The sequence below is a fragment of the Microtus pennsylvanicus genome, chromosome 4 (genome assembly GCF_037038515.1).
Source record: "Microtus pennsylvanicus isolate mMicPen1 chromosome 4, mMicPen1.hap1, whole genome shotgun sequence".
Lineage (NCBI taxonomy): Eukaryota > Metazoa > Chordata > Mammalia > Rodentia > Cricetidae > Microtus > Microtus pennsylvanicus.
The window spans coordinates 40,863,624-40,876,072 of NC_134582.1; the positions used below are offsets into that span (position 1 = coordinate 40,863,624).

General features: G+C 42.2%; 1 protein-coding gene across 1 annotated transcript in view; it reads left to right on the forward strand.

The window, feature by feature from the left end:
* Positions 1-12,449, forward strand: part of Lars1 (leucyl-tRNA synthetase 1) — a 54,442-nt gene that overhangs the window by 30,403 nt on the left and 11,590 nt on the right. The window contains exons 21-27 of the mRNA XM_075968758.1: positions 30-87; positions 1,660-1,723; positions 7,350-7,533; positions 9,072-9,162; positions 10,312-10,452; positions 11,227-11,367; positions 11,968-12,078. Coding sequence (XP_075824873.1) covers positions 30-87; positions 1,660-1,723; positions 7,350-7,533; positions 9,072-9,162; positions 10,312-10,452; positions 11,227-11,367; positions 11,968-12,078 — 790 coding nt within the window. The remainder of the gene's footprint in view (positions 1-29; positions 88-1,659; positions 1,724-7,349; positions 7,534-9,071; positions 9,163-10,311; positions 10,453-11,226; positions 11,368-11,967; positions 12,079-12,449) is intronic.

The window sequence follows — 12,449 nt, forward strand, 5'->3', positions numbered from 1 at the left end:
TTTCTGTTTTGCAACATGTGCCTGTGAAGTGACAAGTGGCCTGTGGCTGTGCGAGCAAATGGACACCTGCTGCTCAACTCAGAGAAGGTGAGGCTTCATGCCAGGCTTTTCAGACGAGGAGGAAGAAAATAAACAGTAATACGAACTAGTTAGAGTTAAGAAAAGTTACCTAAACTCCTCAGGACTAATAGCATTAAATAAATTTTAACAACAAGTTTGTTATGATAATGGGATTCAGAATGATACCAGTTAGGACTGGAGGGGAGCAATGAAGCAAAGGCAGTGAGGACAGGAAGCTTAAAAAATTAGCATTGTGACCTGTCAGATGCCTCTTACCAACAGAGAGTGTAATCAGATGTTTCTCTCCTCCCCACATGTTCCCAAATACCTCAAACTGCTTCCTAACATGGAGGCTTAATATCAATTATAAATGCTTGGCCAATAGCTCAGGCTTGTTACTAGCTAACTCTTACACTTACATTAACCCATATTTCTATATTTATGCTCTGCCTCATGGAGGTACCTTTATTAGCATGCCATGTTCATCTCTTGCTCCCTCTAAGACTCCCTGACCTGCCTTTCCTCTTCCTAGAATTCTCCTAGTTTGGCTCTAGCACTCAATCTTTTCCTGCCCAGTTACTGGCCAATCAGCTTTTATTAGCAAATGAGAGTAATACACATTCATAGTATAGTAAAGGATTGTTCCACATCAGGAGAGAATGCCTGGTGCTCTTTGTTTGCTGCTGTGATTTACAGTTCTTGAAGAACAAGAGAATTTGGAGCTTTAGGGGCTTTTATATATCTTGTAATGTTAATACTGTTCCTGCTTACACTGCTACTCCCAACATCATTAGGAATATTGTTCCTTTTGCTGGATGTGTAGGATTTATCTCAGTAAGTCAGTTTTCTAATAAAAAGTTAGACAACCTCCCATCACTTGTCCCTCTAATGCCTGCTCAGCAGAAACCACAAAAAGACAATCTCAAAAGTGGCTGTATTTATTTCCGAATTAGTAAGCTAGGTTCATTGACCAACTAATAAATTTATTGTAACCAATAGAGTAGTAATGACAAGGCTGCTGTTTCAGCTCAGCCCGTGTAGCTCTTAGTACCCATGTCACTACAGCTCCAAGGATCTGAGCTCCCTTCTGGAGTCTGTGGGCATGTGCATGCTCACACATACTCAAACCCTCACACATATATAAATGAAAATGGAAAGAAATCTTTATAAGTGTTATAGTGGAAATAGATACAGATTTGAACAAACATCAGTTGGAATACAATACAATATGCAGTGTCCGATATAGCCAGTACCCTAAGAGCAAAAGGTAATTTTAAAAGTTCTCCTGCAGTGGGCATGGTGGTGCGCACCTTTCATCTTAGCACTTAGGAGGCAGAGGCAGATGGTAGCTCTCTATGAGCTCCTGGCCTGCCAGGACTACATGGTGAGACCCTGTTATAATATAGCATTTTTTTTTCAATCTGCTGTAAATGCTGCTTCTCTATAGCTGAAGGTCATGAAAGTCTCACTCTACCCTCAAACTCACAGAGATCCACCTGCCTCTGCCTCCCGAGTGCTGGGATTAAAGGCGCACGCCACCACTGCCCAGCTCATTTATGTATATTCTTATTAATGCTTGAATACTGCTTTCTTTTTCAGATGTCAAAATCTACGGGCAACTTCCTCACTTTGAGCCAAGCTGTTGACAAATTTTCAGCTGATGGTGAGTATACATTTTTATCCTTGCTGTTACTCAGATAGGGCTGCAGAAGATAGGTTAAAATTGTTGTTTATTCTTTTGCTTTTACATGTTTTCTTTGTGGATAAGCAGCACAGTATGAAACAGCAGAATTGCTGATATAATCTATTCAAGAAAAAGCTCAATATGTTCAGAGTCTTAAAGATGTTTATTTTTTTGTGCATCTGTGTATGGCGCATATATGAGTGTGAGCACGCTCGTACTGTGGTGCATATGTGTAGGTCACATGACAACTTTTTTCCCATGACATTGTCTACAATGAACAGATGACAGATGTTTGGAGCTGATATTTTTCTCTCCACCTTGCTTTAAGGCAGGATCTCTCTTGTTTCTCTGTATGCTTTAGGCTAGCTGGCCAACAACCTTGGGGTGATTCTCCTCTTTCCACCTCTCATCTCCCCATAGTAATTCTGGGATTACAGATGGATTCTACCACATTTGGCTTTTTTATGTGTATTCTGGAGATTTCTGGGTCATCAGACCTGCCAAACACTTAACCTAAGGAACCATCTTGACAGCCCTATAGTTTTTCTTAAAATGTTTTGTTTTTTAAAATTAAAATATTATTGCATCATTTTCCCTTCTAATTCCTCCCTACAACCCTTCCCATATACACCCTAACCCCTACTTTCTCTTACATTCATGACCCTTTTTTCTTTTGTTGTTGTTATGTACATATTTCTTTTGCTTTTCAAGACAGGGTTTCTCTGTGTAGCCCTGGCTACACTCTGTAGACCAGCCTGGCCTTGAACTCTCAGAGGTCTACCTGCCTTTGCCTCCCAGGTGCTGGAATAAAGGTGTGCACTACCATCACCTGTCCATATTTCTTAATATATAAATATACCCTACTTAGTCTGTGAGATGTTACTTTTTGTATTTGATTTCAGGGTTGACTACTTGGTATTAGATAACCAATGAGGGTGGAAGGGCTTCCCTGGCCTAGAGTGTTTGTGTGGTCCAGGGTCCCTCAATGTAGCTTGTGTGACAAAACTTCCTGGGTAGACCACACACATCTGCTCACCCTAGACAGGGATCCCATGACAAACCAAAATATGGATACCTTCTATATTTCAAAATACAGAAACTAGACTTTGGTGAACCAAAGTTTTATTGGGGTTATTTACAGAGCAGAAATGACTCAAAGACAGCTCTATCACCAAAGCCCACCCTGGCATGCGTGATAGCTCACAAGGCTGGGAACATGAAGCACAGTACACAGCCTGCACAGCTCAACAGGCTAGAATGTACTTTCCAGGTGGTCCAAACCTCTTCCAGGCAGCTATCTGGTCTCAGAGTCTTCTGTGCAGCTTTTCTCCTATGAGAGCCTTGTTTGCAGCTCAGCTTCAGTCTGTCTGATTGTGGCTCTCAGCTTTTCTTGTTTACTCTGGCAGGGAGGGGCCTAGTGAATCTGGTCAGTTTTAGGGACTTCCTGAAGCTACTTTGTGTTGTTCACATTCCTGTTTAAAGAGTTTCTCTTTAGGATAGAATGTTTCAATCTCATAAGAAACTGTTCACAACCTCCACACCCTCCTCCAGCTCTTAAGGTTCTTTCTGTTTCCTCTTGGCAATGGTCCCTGAGCCTGGGAGGGGGTGACTGTAGATGTTCACCTATGAGGAAGTAGGTCATAGTAGCAGTCACTTGTTCTCAGCAGTGGCACCAGTAGTTATGAGTTGAGGCTGACAACAGTGATCTGTAGGTGTGAACACACATGTATAGAAGGCATACAACAGCCATCAAATAAAACAATAGAAATTGCTTTCCCATTGTGACTTACGACCTTCCCAGCTGCAGGTTTTGTCCTGGCTTACAGTACCAGATGTGAATTTCCCCTTTTAGAGTAGAGCTTAGATCTGACTGGAAGGCGTTGGTCTTACCCATGCTCGCCGAGCCACTGTTGCACAAGCAGGTATATCCTGCCTGGCATAGTGATATTTTAGCCAAACAGGAGACCTGGTGACAGGCTCCACCAGCAGCCTCCATAGCCCCCCTTGGAAACTACAGCAGCCAGCCAGCTGGGTAGGAGTTTCCTGTCAGTTCTGGCTAATTTCCCCATGTCCTACAGCCAAAGGATACACATGTGGTGTCTTTGGCAACAGCATCTTACAGTCTAGTCCTAGCCTACAACCAACCGAAGTAATGGTAGTTACTTAGCTTTTATGATTTGTGGGGCCTCAGGGGCTCCCCTGGCCAAGAGTTCATAGAAACATAGCTCACTCTTAGCACTAGAGTTTTTATTCAGTAACCTTCTGGCCCCTGGGAGTGTCCTTTTTTACCCATGGATAGGGTCCCTTTTGGAATTTTTTCCCCTGTAATTAACCTAGCCCCAGTTGGGTTGCAGAGCAGTTAGAAGTACCCGTGCACTGGTTGTCTCTCTGATGGCTTCTAAATCTGCAGAACCTGAGAGGTTGGCATTGTCATCTAGATAACAAAACCTTTCCCAGAGGATGAGCAGGACAAGCTAGCATCCCGAACCACCATTCCATCGCAAGTAGTGGGGTTAAAAGATAACCTGTCATCTGTTCTCAGCAAGTGTCGGGTGACCCCAGAGGTTCACAGCTAAAAATACTGAAATCAGACATCAGCAAGGTCTGATACAGCATTGAAAGGTTCCATTCATTTGTATCAGTTGCTTCCTCCACAGATCAAGGTTGGGTAGAAAGCTTAGATAGGAGGCGCTAATTTAATTAGCTCCCTCTAATCCCTAGTTACTCTCTCTGAGCCATTATGTTTCCTTATCCATGGAGCCTTCCTACATTTCTCCAAACCCGATAAACTCAGTGGGCTCAGACTGACTCAGGGCGGAAGGTGAATGTGGTCCTGCTTTCCCCTGTGTACCTGCTGCTTCCCTTGGTAAGAGTGGCACTGGGTGGCCACAGTGACTTGTAGCTTCCTGGTTCACCACTCCTGGCTCTTGGGGGCGTTCTTGACTGGGCAAACTGGGCAAACCATCTCCACCCCTCGCATAACCTTTTGCTGGAGGGCAATGAACCTTCCCTAGTCTGGGAGGATAATTACCCACCCCTGGGACAGGCTTGACCATCTTTACTTGTATTGTTATACCATGGAGTCTCCTGTGCACTGCTCCTCAGACTTTAAAGCCTTTGAGACGCTCACTGGCACACAGTTTGGCTCTCTTCTTACTTTTCTCTAGGAACTTCAGCTCAGCACACATCTTGCCACATTTGTGCTTGAGTCACCCAGACAGACCTCTTCCTTCTGCTTTACCTTTCCTTTATGTCCTCTAGCGTGTTCTTTTAGTTTACGGACACTCTTCCCCTGCTGGTCTAAGTCAGGGAGCTGCCAGAGCCTTTCCTACTTTATAAAGGTTTTGACCACCGAAGGACTGAAGCCGTCAAAGCTCTATAACATCCTTGAGGTTCCTGCCGGGTCAGCATTTTCTCTAACTTGTCTGTTCTCTCTGGCCCAGTGAAGTGGGGTCCAAACACAGTTTTCTTATTCCTAGTTCCCTTGATAGTACCTGCCCTTCCTTATGGTCCTCTATCCCCTGATATTTATGGAGACTTCAGACAGAGATAACCAAGTGTTCTAATGGCTTTTATAAGCCAGCCATTGGGGACCAGTTTCCCTCACACCGTCACGGGTTATGCAGTATTTTCCTTAAGAAGGGATGAGAAATTACATCACTCAGCTTTTCTACATCCATAGCTATTAGATTGATCCATCCATTTCTACATCCCACAACCCCACAAGCCAGCCTGAGACAGGCCCCTTTATTGCTTGTTTTAAAAATCTTCTCTAATTCCAGCAGTTCAAATGCTGAATATTTCCCGGTATCACTAATATTTTTGTGTTGGACCATTGTTAATGCCCCTAGCTATACACTGGATTACAGATTATCTCTTTTTCTATTAAAGGTTGGACTTGAGGGGTATCTTTTATCTTTTTTACCATGTTCTCCCCTTCCTCCCCACTCTGAATCTTCCCATGGGTTCAAAGTTCTTGGATCCAAGGAAGAGCTTTTGATCACAAATCTAACTTGTATTCACTTTTTTTTTTTCTGGCCCCTAAGCCTTAAGAATCAGCAAGCCACCGGGCAGTTGTGGCGCATGCTCTTTGTTCCAGCACTTGGAAGGCAGAGGCAGGCAGATCTCTGAGTTCAAGGCCAACCTGGTCTGCAAGATCTAGGTTCAGGACAGGACTGGCTCCAAGGCTACAGAGAAGCCCTGTCTTATGGAGAGATGGCTCAGCGGTTAAGAGCACTAACTGTTCTTTCAGAGTACCCAGGTTCAGTTCCTAGCACCCCATGGCAGCCAACAACTGTCTGTAACTCCAAGATCTGATCAGACACCCTCACCAGACATATATGTAGGCAAAACACTAATGCACATAAAATAAAAATAAATAAATTTTATTAAAACAAAAAGAATCTGCAAGCCAGCACCTTCATCTCATCCTCATGTTTATCTTAGCAAGTCAGAGGCTAACACAGGAGGCTAACAAACAACTTTCTGTTTGGCTGCTGTCTTGGCCTCAGATGCATTTCTAACTACACACAACAGAAGCTAGGTAATCTTAACTGCTTGCTGACAGTCTTGACCCTTGTGCACTAATCTCAAGGATTGTAAAAGTCCTCTAAACCTTTAACTGTTTTCAGGGCATCTCCATGTGATAGACCCCACTCATCAAGCAGGCATGTCACTCCAACCACATAAATGAAGATTGCTGGCCTGGGATTCCTTCCACAGACTTTCTTATCCCTGAAGGATCAGCCTCAGTTGCTTGTCTCACTACACTTAACAAGAACCATGCCTCAGTACCACTATCATCTCAGCATGTCTGGGAGAAAAACCGTGTCCTGAGTGTGTTCAAACTGATACAAATGTATACAAATAACACAAATGTGATACAAAGGACACAAAGAGTATTGTAAATAGTTGAGAGTCTTATTTTTGCTGTTGATCCAGGGCAGTCATATATAACATTTATGATTTCTTATTTTCAGTAAATTATTTTTATTTTATGTACATTGGTGTTTTGTCTGCATGTATGTCTATGTGAGGATGCTGGATCCGCTGGACCTGGATTCCATACAGTTGTGAGCTGTCATGTGGGTGCTGGGAGTTGAACTTGGGTCCTCTGGAAAAGCAGCAGTGTTCTTAACTGCTGAGCCATCTGCAGTCCCCATTTATTATTTTTTTAATTTGTATGTAGGGATTTCAGTGTGTACCCAACTGGATGAATATTTTTTTTTCTAGAATGTAAGTGTATGTTTTGTTTTGTCTTTTTTGAGACAGTATCACATATAGCTTGAGATGGCTTCATGCTTTCTATGTGGCTAAGGATGACCTTGGGGTCTGCTTTTAACTCCCACGTGCTGGGGTTACAGGTATTTGCCACCATGCCTGGCCTTCAGTAAACACACACACACACACACATTTGGTTTTTCAAAACAGGGTTTCTCTGTGTAGCCCTGGATTGGATGTCCTGGAACTTGCTCTGTAGACCAGACTGACCTCAAACTCAGAGATCCCCCTGCGTCTGCCACCTGAGTGCCGGGATTAAAGGTGTGCACCACCACCACCCAGTCAGAAACCATGCTTTCAAGTGACTGACTTTGTTTTCTTTCAGGCATGCGCCTGGCTCTGGCTGATGCTGGTGACACTGTTGAAGACGCCAATTTTGTGGAAGCCATGGCAGATGCAGGTATCCTCCGTTTGTACACATGGGTAGAGTGGGTCAAGGAAATGCTCGCCAACTGCGGCAGCCTCAGAAGTGGACCTGCCGACTCGTTCAATGATCGTGTGTTTGCCAGGTAACCCTGGGCCAGCGCCGTGCCATGGGAGTTGTGTAGTCCTGGTTTTCAGGGCGTCTTTTCTCCTTCTTTTCTAAGATGAGTTAAACGATAGCGATAAGTGCTGTTTGCTGAGGGCCTCTCTAGCCTCAGAGCAGCGTCGTGTGCTAACAGTGTACCTGGCTCAGCCTTGGGGGTGAGGAACTTGAGACTCAGCAATTATTTCGTTAAATGCCTTGATGTAGTAATAGGAAACTTGGGATATGAATTTGTCTTTATCTCCAAAACCTCTGTATAACATTACTCTCCCATTAGAGTAGCATCAAATGGTGACAGGAAAAACAGACTAAGAGAAAAGGAGAAATACCTTTAAAAACAGTTAAGACTTTTGGTGGCCTTGTGTTGGGAGTGATGAGTAAGGCTTCCTGGGTAGACACAGCACCTTCTAACTGGGAATTCAGTAGTAGGTGTAAAGAGGATTCAGGGAGACTGGGAATTCTGGGTTTCTTGAATAAATAGATAGTAGTCTTGCAGGGAAAGGAGAAAACACATACAATCTTTGGGAAGTGCAGTATATTTAAAGGCATGAAACAGGTCAGGGCCAGCTCAGGTCAAATTGAATCTGGGGTGATGAGAGGTGTGTTTTCTAATAGCTTGTAACTATTACTTAACACCAGTAAATCCTGGCTACCGCCTTAGTATGCATTTTTCATAGTGTGTTTTAAGGAGCATTAACAGTGATTTCAATGAGGAAGTATTTGGGGAGACAGGGTCTCACACTACCCTAGGCTGACCTTGAACTTATACAGCCCTGCCTCAGCCTCCCAAGTACCTGAATCACAGGCCATCATCCCAGCTCTACCAAGAAACGTAACAAACAACAACAAAAACACTGCTAAGTGTGTTATTATGAACAGGAGCTCTGGATAGTGAAAGCCGACACTGCATACAAGTGGGTAGACAGACTACAGTTTTAAAGAGGACAAAGGAGTTTTATATTGGACAATTCTTTTTAAAACCCCAAATTTTAAAAGCGCACATGTTCCCCCCCCCCCCCCGTGTGTGTATATGTGTGTGTGTGTGTGAGAGAGAGAGAGAGAGAGAACAACCTCAGGCGTTGGTCCTTGCTTTCCATCTTGTGTATACCACACTAGCTGGGCTGAGGGCTTCCTGGGATTCTCCTGTCTCAGCCTCCCGTCTCACCTTGTTGCACTGATATTACAGACAGGCACTGCATCATCTGGCTTTAGTTGAGCATCTGAGCATCTGAGCTTAAGTTGTCATGCTTGTATGGCATGAGAACACACTTTACTTACTGAGCCGTCCCCCTGACCCTTGTACTGAGCAATTTGTAATGTTTTTGGTCTCTTACTGATTTTGCTGGTTATCGATCTATGTAAAAAAAAAAAAATATATATATATACATATATATAATGTAATATATAAGTACAGGTCTGTCATATAAATACATTATGTAAACATAAATTTACAATATTTAAAAATTCATAAAATACATAGTTGTCTTTAAACTGAATAGATTTTCTTTCCCTATTCAATAGTGAAATGAATGCAGGAATTATAAAAACAGATCAAAACTATGAAAAGATGATGTTTAAAGAAGCTTTGAAAACAGGTTTTTTTGAGTTTCAGGTATGCTATTATTTTGGTCTCTAAAACATGTCAGCATTAATATGATGTATTTCCTCTTTTTTTTTCTTGCTGTGAGATAATTGCACGCCCAAAGCACAGACTGAAAATCTTTTCAGTGAGTTTTCTAAGTGTTCTGGTAACTGTGGTTTTAAAGTAGCTTTCTTTGACATTGTGTCTGTGACATCTACTTAGCATAGGAAATTCTGCTGTTATTTTACCCATGAGTGTTAAGAAGTCCTCCTGCCTCCACTTAGGTCTGTACCACCGTGCCCTGATACACAAAAGCATTGTAAATTGATAAATACAAAGACAAAAGCCATAAACATAAAAGCAAATGCTTTCTGAGTTTTTCCACAAGGTGTCAGTATTTTTCCAAGTTTGACATTTCAAGAGCCACATGTAGCTCAATCAGTTTTGTAAAATGTCACATTGGGATTTATGTAACTTGGTTTTCAGATGTGGTTAAATAAGGCCAAGTGCTGAGTGTAGAAATCCTGCCTTCATAGCCCTTTATATTAGTGTTGCTCTGGGCACTGCTCAAAGCCCGACCTTATAAAACAGCTCAGAGACCTAGCTTTATGCCTCACTGACATAAACATGCCTTAAAATGCCTTAAAAAAATATGAACATAGAGGGCTCATGCTCATATTCCCAGTACTTGGGAGACTAAGGCAGGAGGATAGCTGTGAGTTTGAGGTTAGCCTGGATCAAAGAGTGTGGTTGTAAAAATAGAGGCAGTGCAAGCTTAGGGTGCACTGGAACGCTCTGTCGCAGACCCTAAGCCAGGTAGACAAGCAAAATTCTGAGACTTTTGTTCTTTATTTTTCTTGCAGTCAAGAAAATTGAAGCATTTTTTTTGATTTATTTTAAACCCAGGGCCTTGCATGTGCTAGGCATGCATTCTTGCTACTCAGCTACATTTCCAGCCTTCTTTCTTGAGAATCGTTAATATAAAGACATAATATTCTCTGGATAAAATATTGTTTTTATACTGTAGAGTTTTAAAAATAAAATGAAACTTTTATAATAACTTATTGTGGAATTTTTAAAAAGAATAAGACTTAATGCATTAAAACCAAGAAACTGAATATTTTGTCTTTGTTTTAAAGAAGATGATGACAGTGATAAACCATTTGAAATTTTGTATAGGCTGCGAAAGATAAATACCGTGAACTGGCCACAGAAGGGATGCACAGAGAACTTGTGTTTCGGTTTATTGAAGTTCAGACAATCCTTCTGGCTCCATTCTGTCCACATTTGTGTGAGCACGTCTGGACACTGCTGGGAAAGGTATGTACATCGCTGGGTTTTAAATGTTAACAATGTGATCGTATGCATGTTGTCTACTATTTAATTCCCATCTGCATTTGTGTATGTTCAGATGTACATTCGAATGCATGTGTAACAAAAAAAGGTGGAAATACTTTAGAGAGAGCTGGAAATAACAGAATGAGGTGATTATGAACAAAGATATAAGGGTATGTTTACATAAATGCTCTTGTTTTATATAAAACTCCTGGGATATATAGGGCTGCGTGTCAAGGATGCTATGTCACATTCATAGTGTGAAGATAAATTCAGTAATCTCCTAGGCTTGCAGATCAGTAGATTGCTCTGATTCATGTTCCTCTCCAGCCTCCTTAGCCATGCGTTTGTGCTTCTCAGTCTATGAGCATGCGTGGAACTGTGCTAGTGATCTATATGCCGAATAGCCATACTGTTAGTGTTGGACGTATTAATAGGATAAAAACCGAGAGCATGCATAATTTATATAATAATGATTAAATTTAGGCAAATTAACATTACATAATTTTCTTTGAAAGTGAGCATATGTGTGTGGGTATTAATATGCTTGTACAAATGGATGCTAATTAAGAATGTAGAGTCAGACTTCACAGCTTGAATTCCAGGGAACATTAGATCAGGGACTGTAGAAGTGTGCTATGTGTAGTCAGGTTTGAACTCGGGGCACACAATTCCAGATGGTAGCCGTGGTGTGAAACTGTAAGCAAGGCCTGGAAAGCAAGTGTTGTTTAATCTCACTCAATCTTTTTTTTTTTTAAGCCTGATTCAATTATGAATGCCTCATGGCCTGTGGCAGGCCCGGTGGATGAATCCTTGATCCGTTCTTCACAGTATCTCATGGAAGTAGCACATGACCTTAGGTTACGGCTCAAGAATTATATGATGCCAGCTAAAGGAAAGGTGAAGTCATCCTCTAAACAGTTTTTTTTTTTTTAAATAATTTATTTCTTTTATGTGATTGGTGTTTTGGCCTGCATGTATGCCTTTGTGAGGGTGTTGGCTATCCTGGAACTGGAGTTACTGACAGTTGTGAGTTGCCATGTAGGTGCTGGGAATTGAACCCAAGTCTTCTGGAAGAGCAGCCAGTGCTCCCAACCGCCAAGCCATTTCTCTAGCCCAGTTTTTAAAAAAGATTATTTCTTACAGTATGTGGTTAGATAGCAAACTAGTGATTAAAATGGGTACTGCTGCGTATACTGCGGACATAGTTCTGGAGCATGTATATTCTCACTGCTAAGAATCTGAAACGTACATATTCCAATTGCTTAACGGTCTGAAGAATGTATGTTTTAACTCCTAAGGGTCTGAAGAATGTATGTTTTAATTCTTAAGGGTTTGAAGGATGTATGTTCTAACTGTTTGAGGGTTTGTAGCGTGTATGTTTTAGCTGTTAAGGGTCTGAAGGATGCATTTCCACCTGTCACTGTGGTTGTCTAGGCACTGAGTGTTCTCGTCTTTGGTTTACATAAGAACCAATGTGTTTTTTCTTCTCCTGTGCAGAAGACTGACAAACAGCCACCACAGAGGCCCTCCCACTGCACTATCTACGTGGCAAAGAACTACCCTCTCTGGCAGCACATCACCCTGTCCGTCCTGCGAAGCCACTTTGAGGTGATGTTGAGCTCCCTTACTACTCTTGCGGGAGGATTGTTCTCAGTGTCAATCTACTGTGCCAGGAAAGCTACCCGAATCAAGGACAGAGTCGGTGATTGGCTGACCCTGTTCTCCGTGCTTTCTGCAATCCAAAAGCCCTGGAAATTTTCCTCTGCCCCCCCTTTTCTCTTCCTGTCCCTCTCTATTCGATTTCCTCAGTCCTCCAACATCTCTATGGCTTATCCTCCCGATCAGCCAGTTACTTACAGAGGCCCCGCCATCTGCCTCCTGAGTGTTGGGATTAAAGGTGTGCTACTACTCTTGCCCCTACTTTTCTTTCTTTTTAATATTTTTATCTGTATGATTATAATACGTATAGTTTATTATTT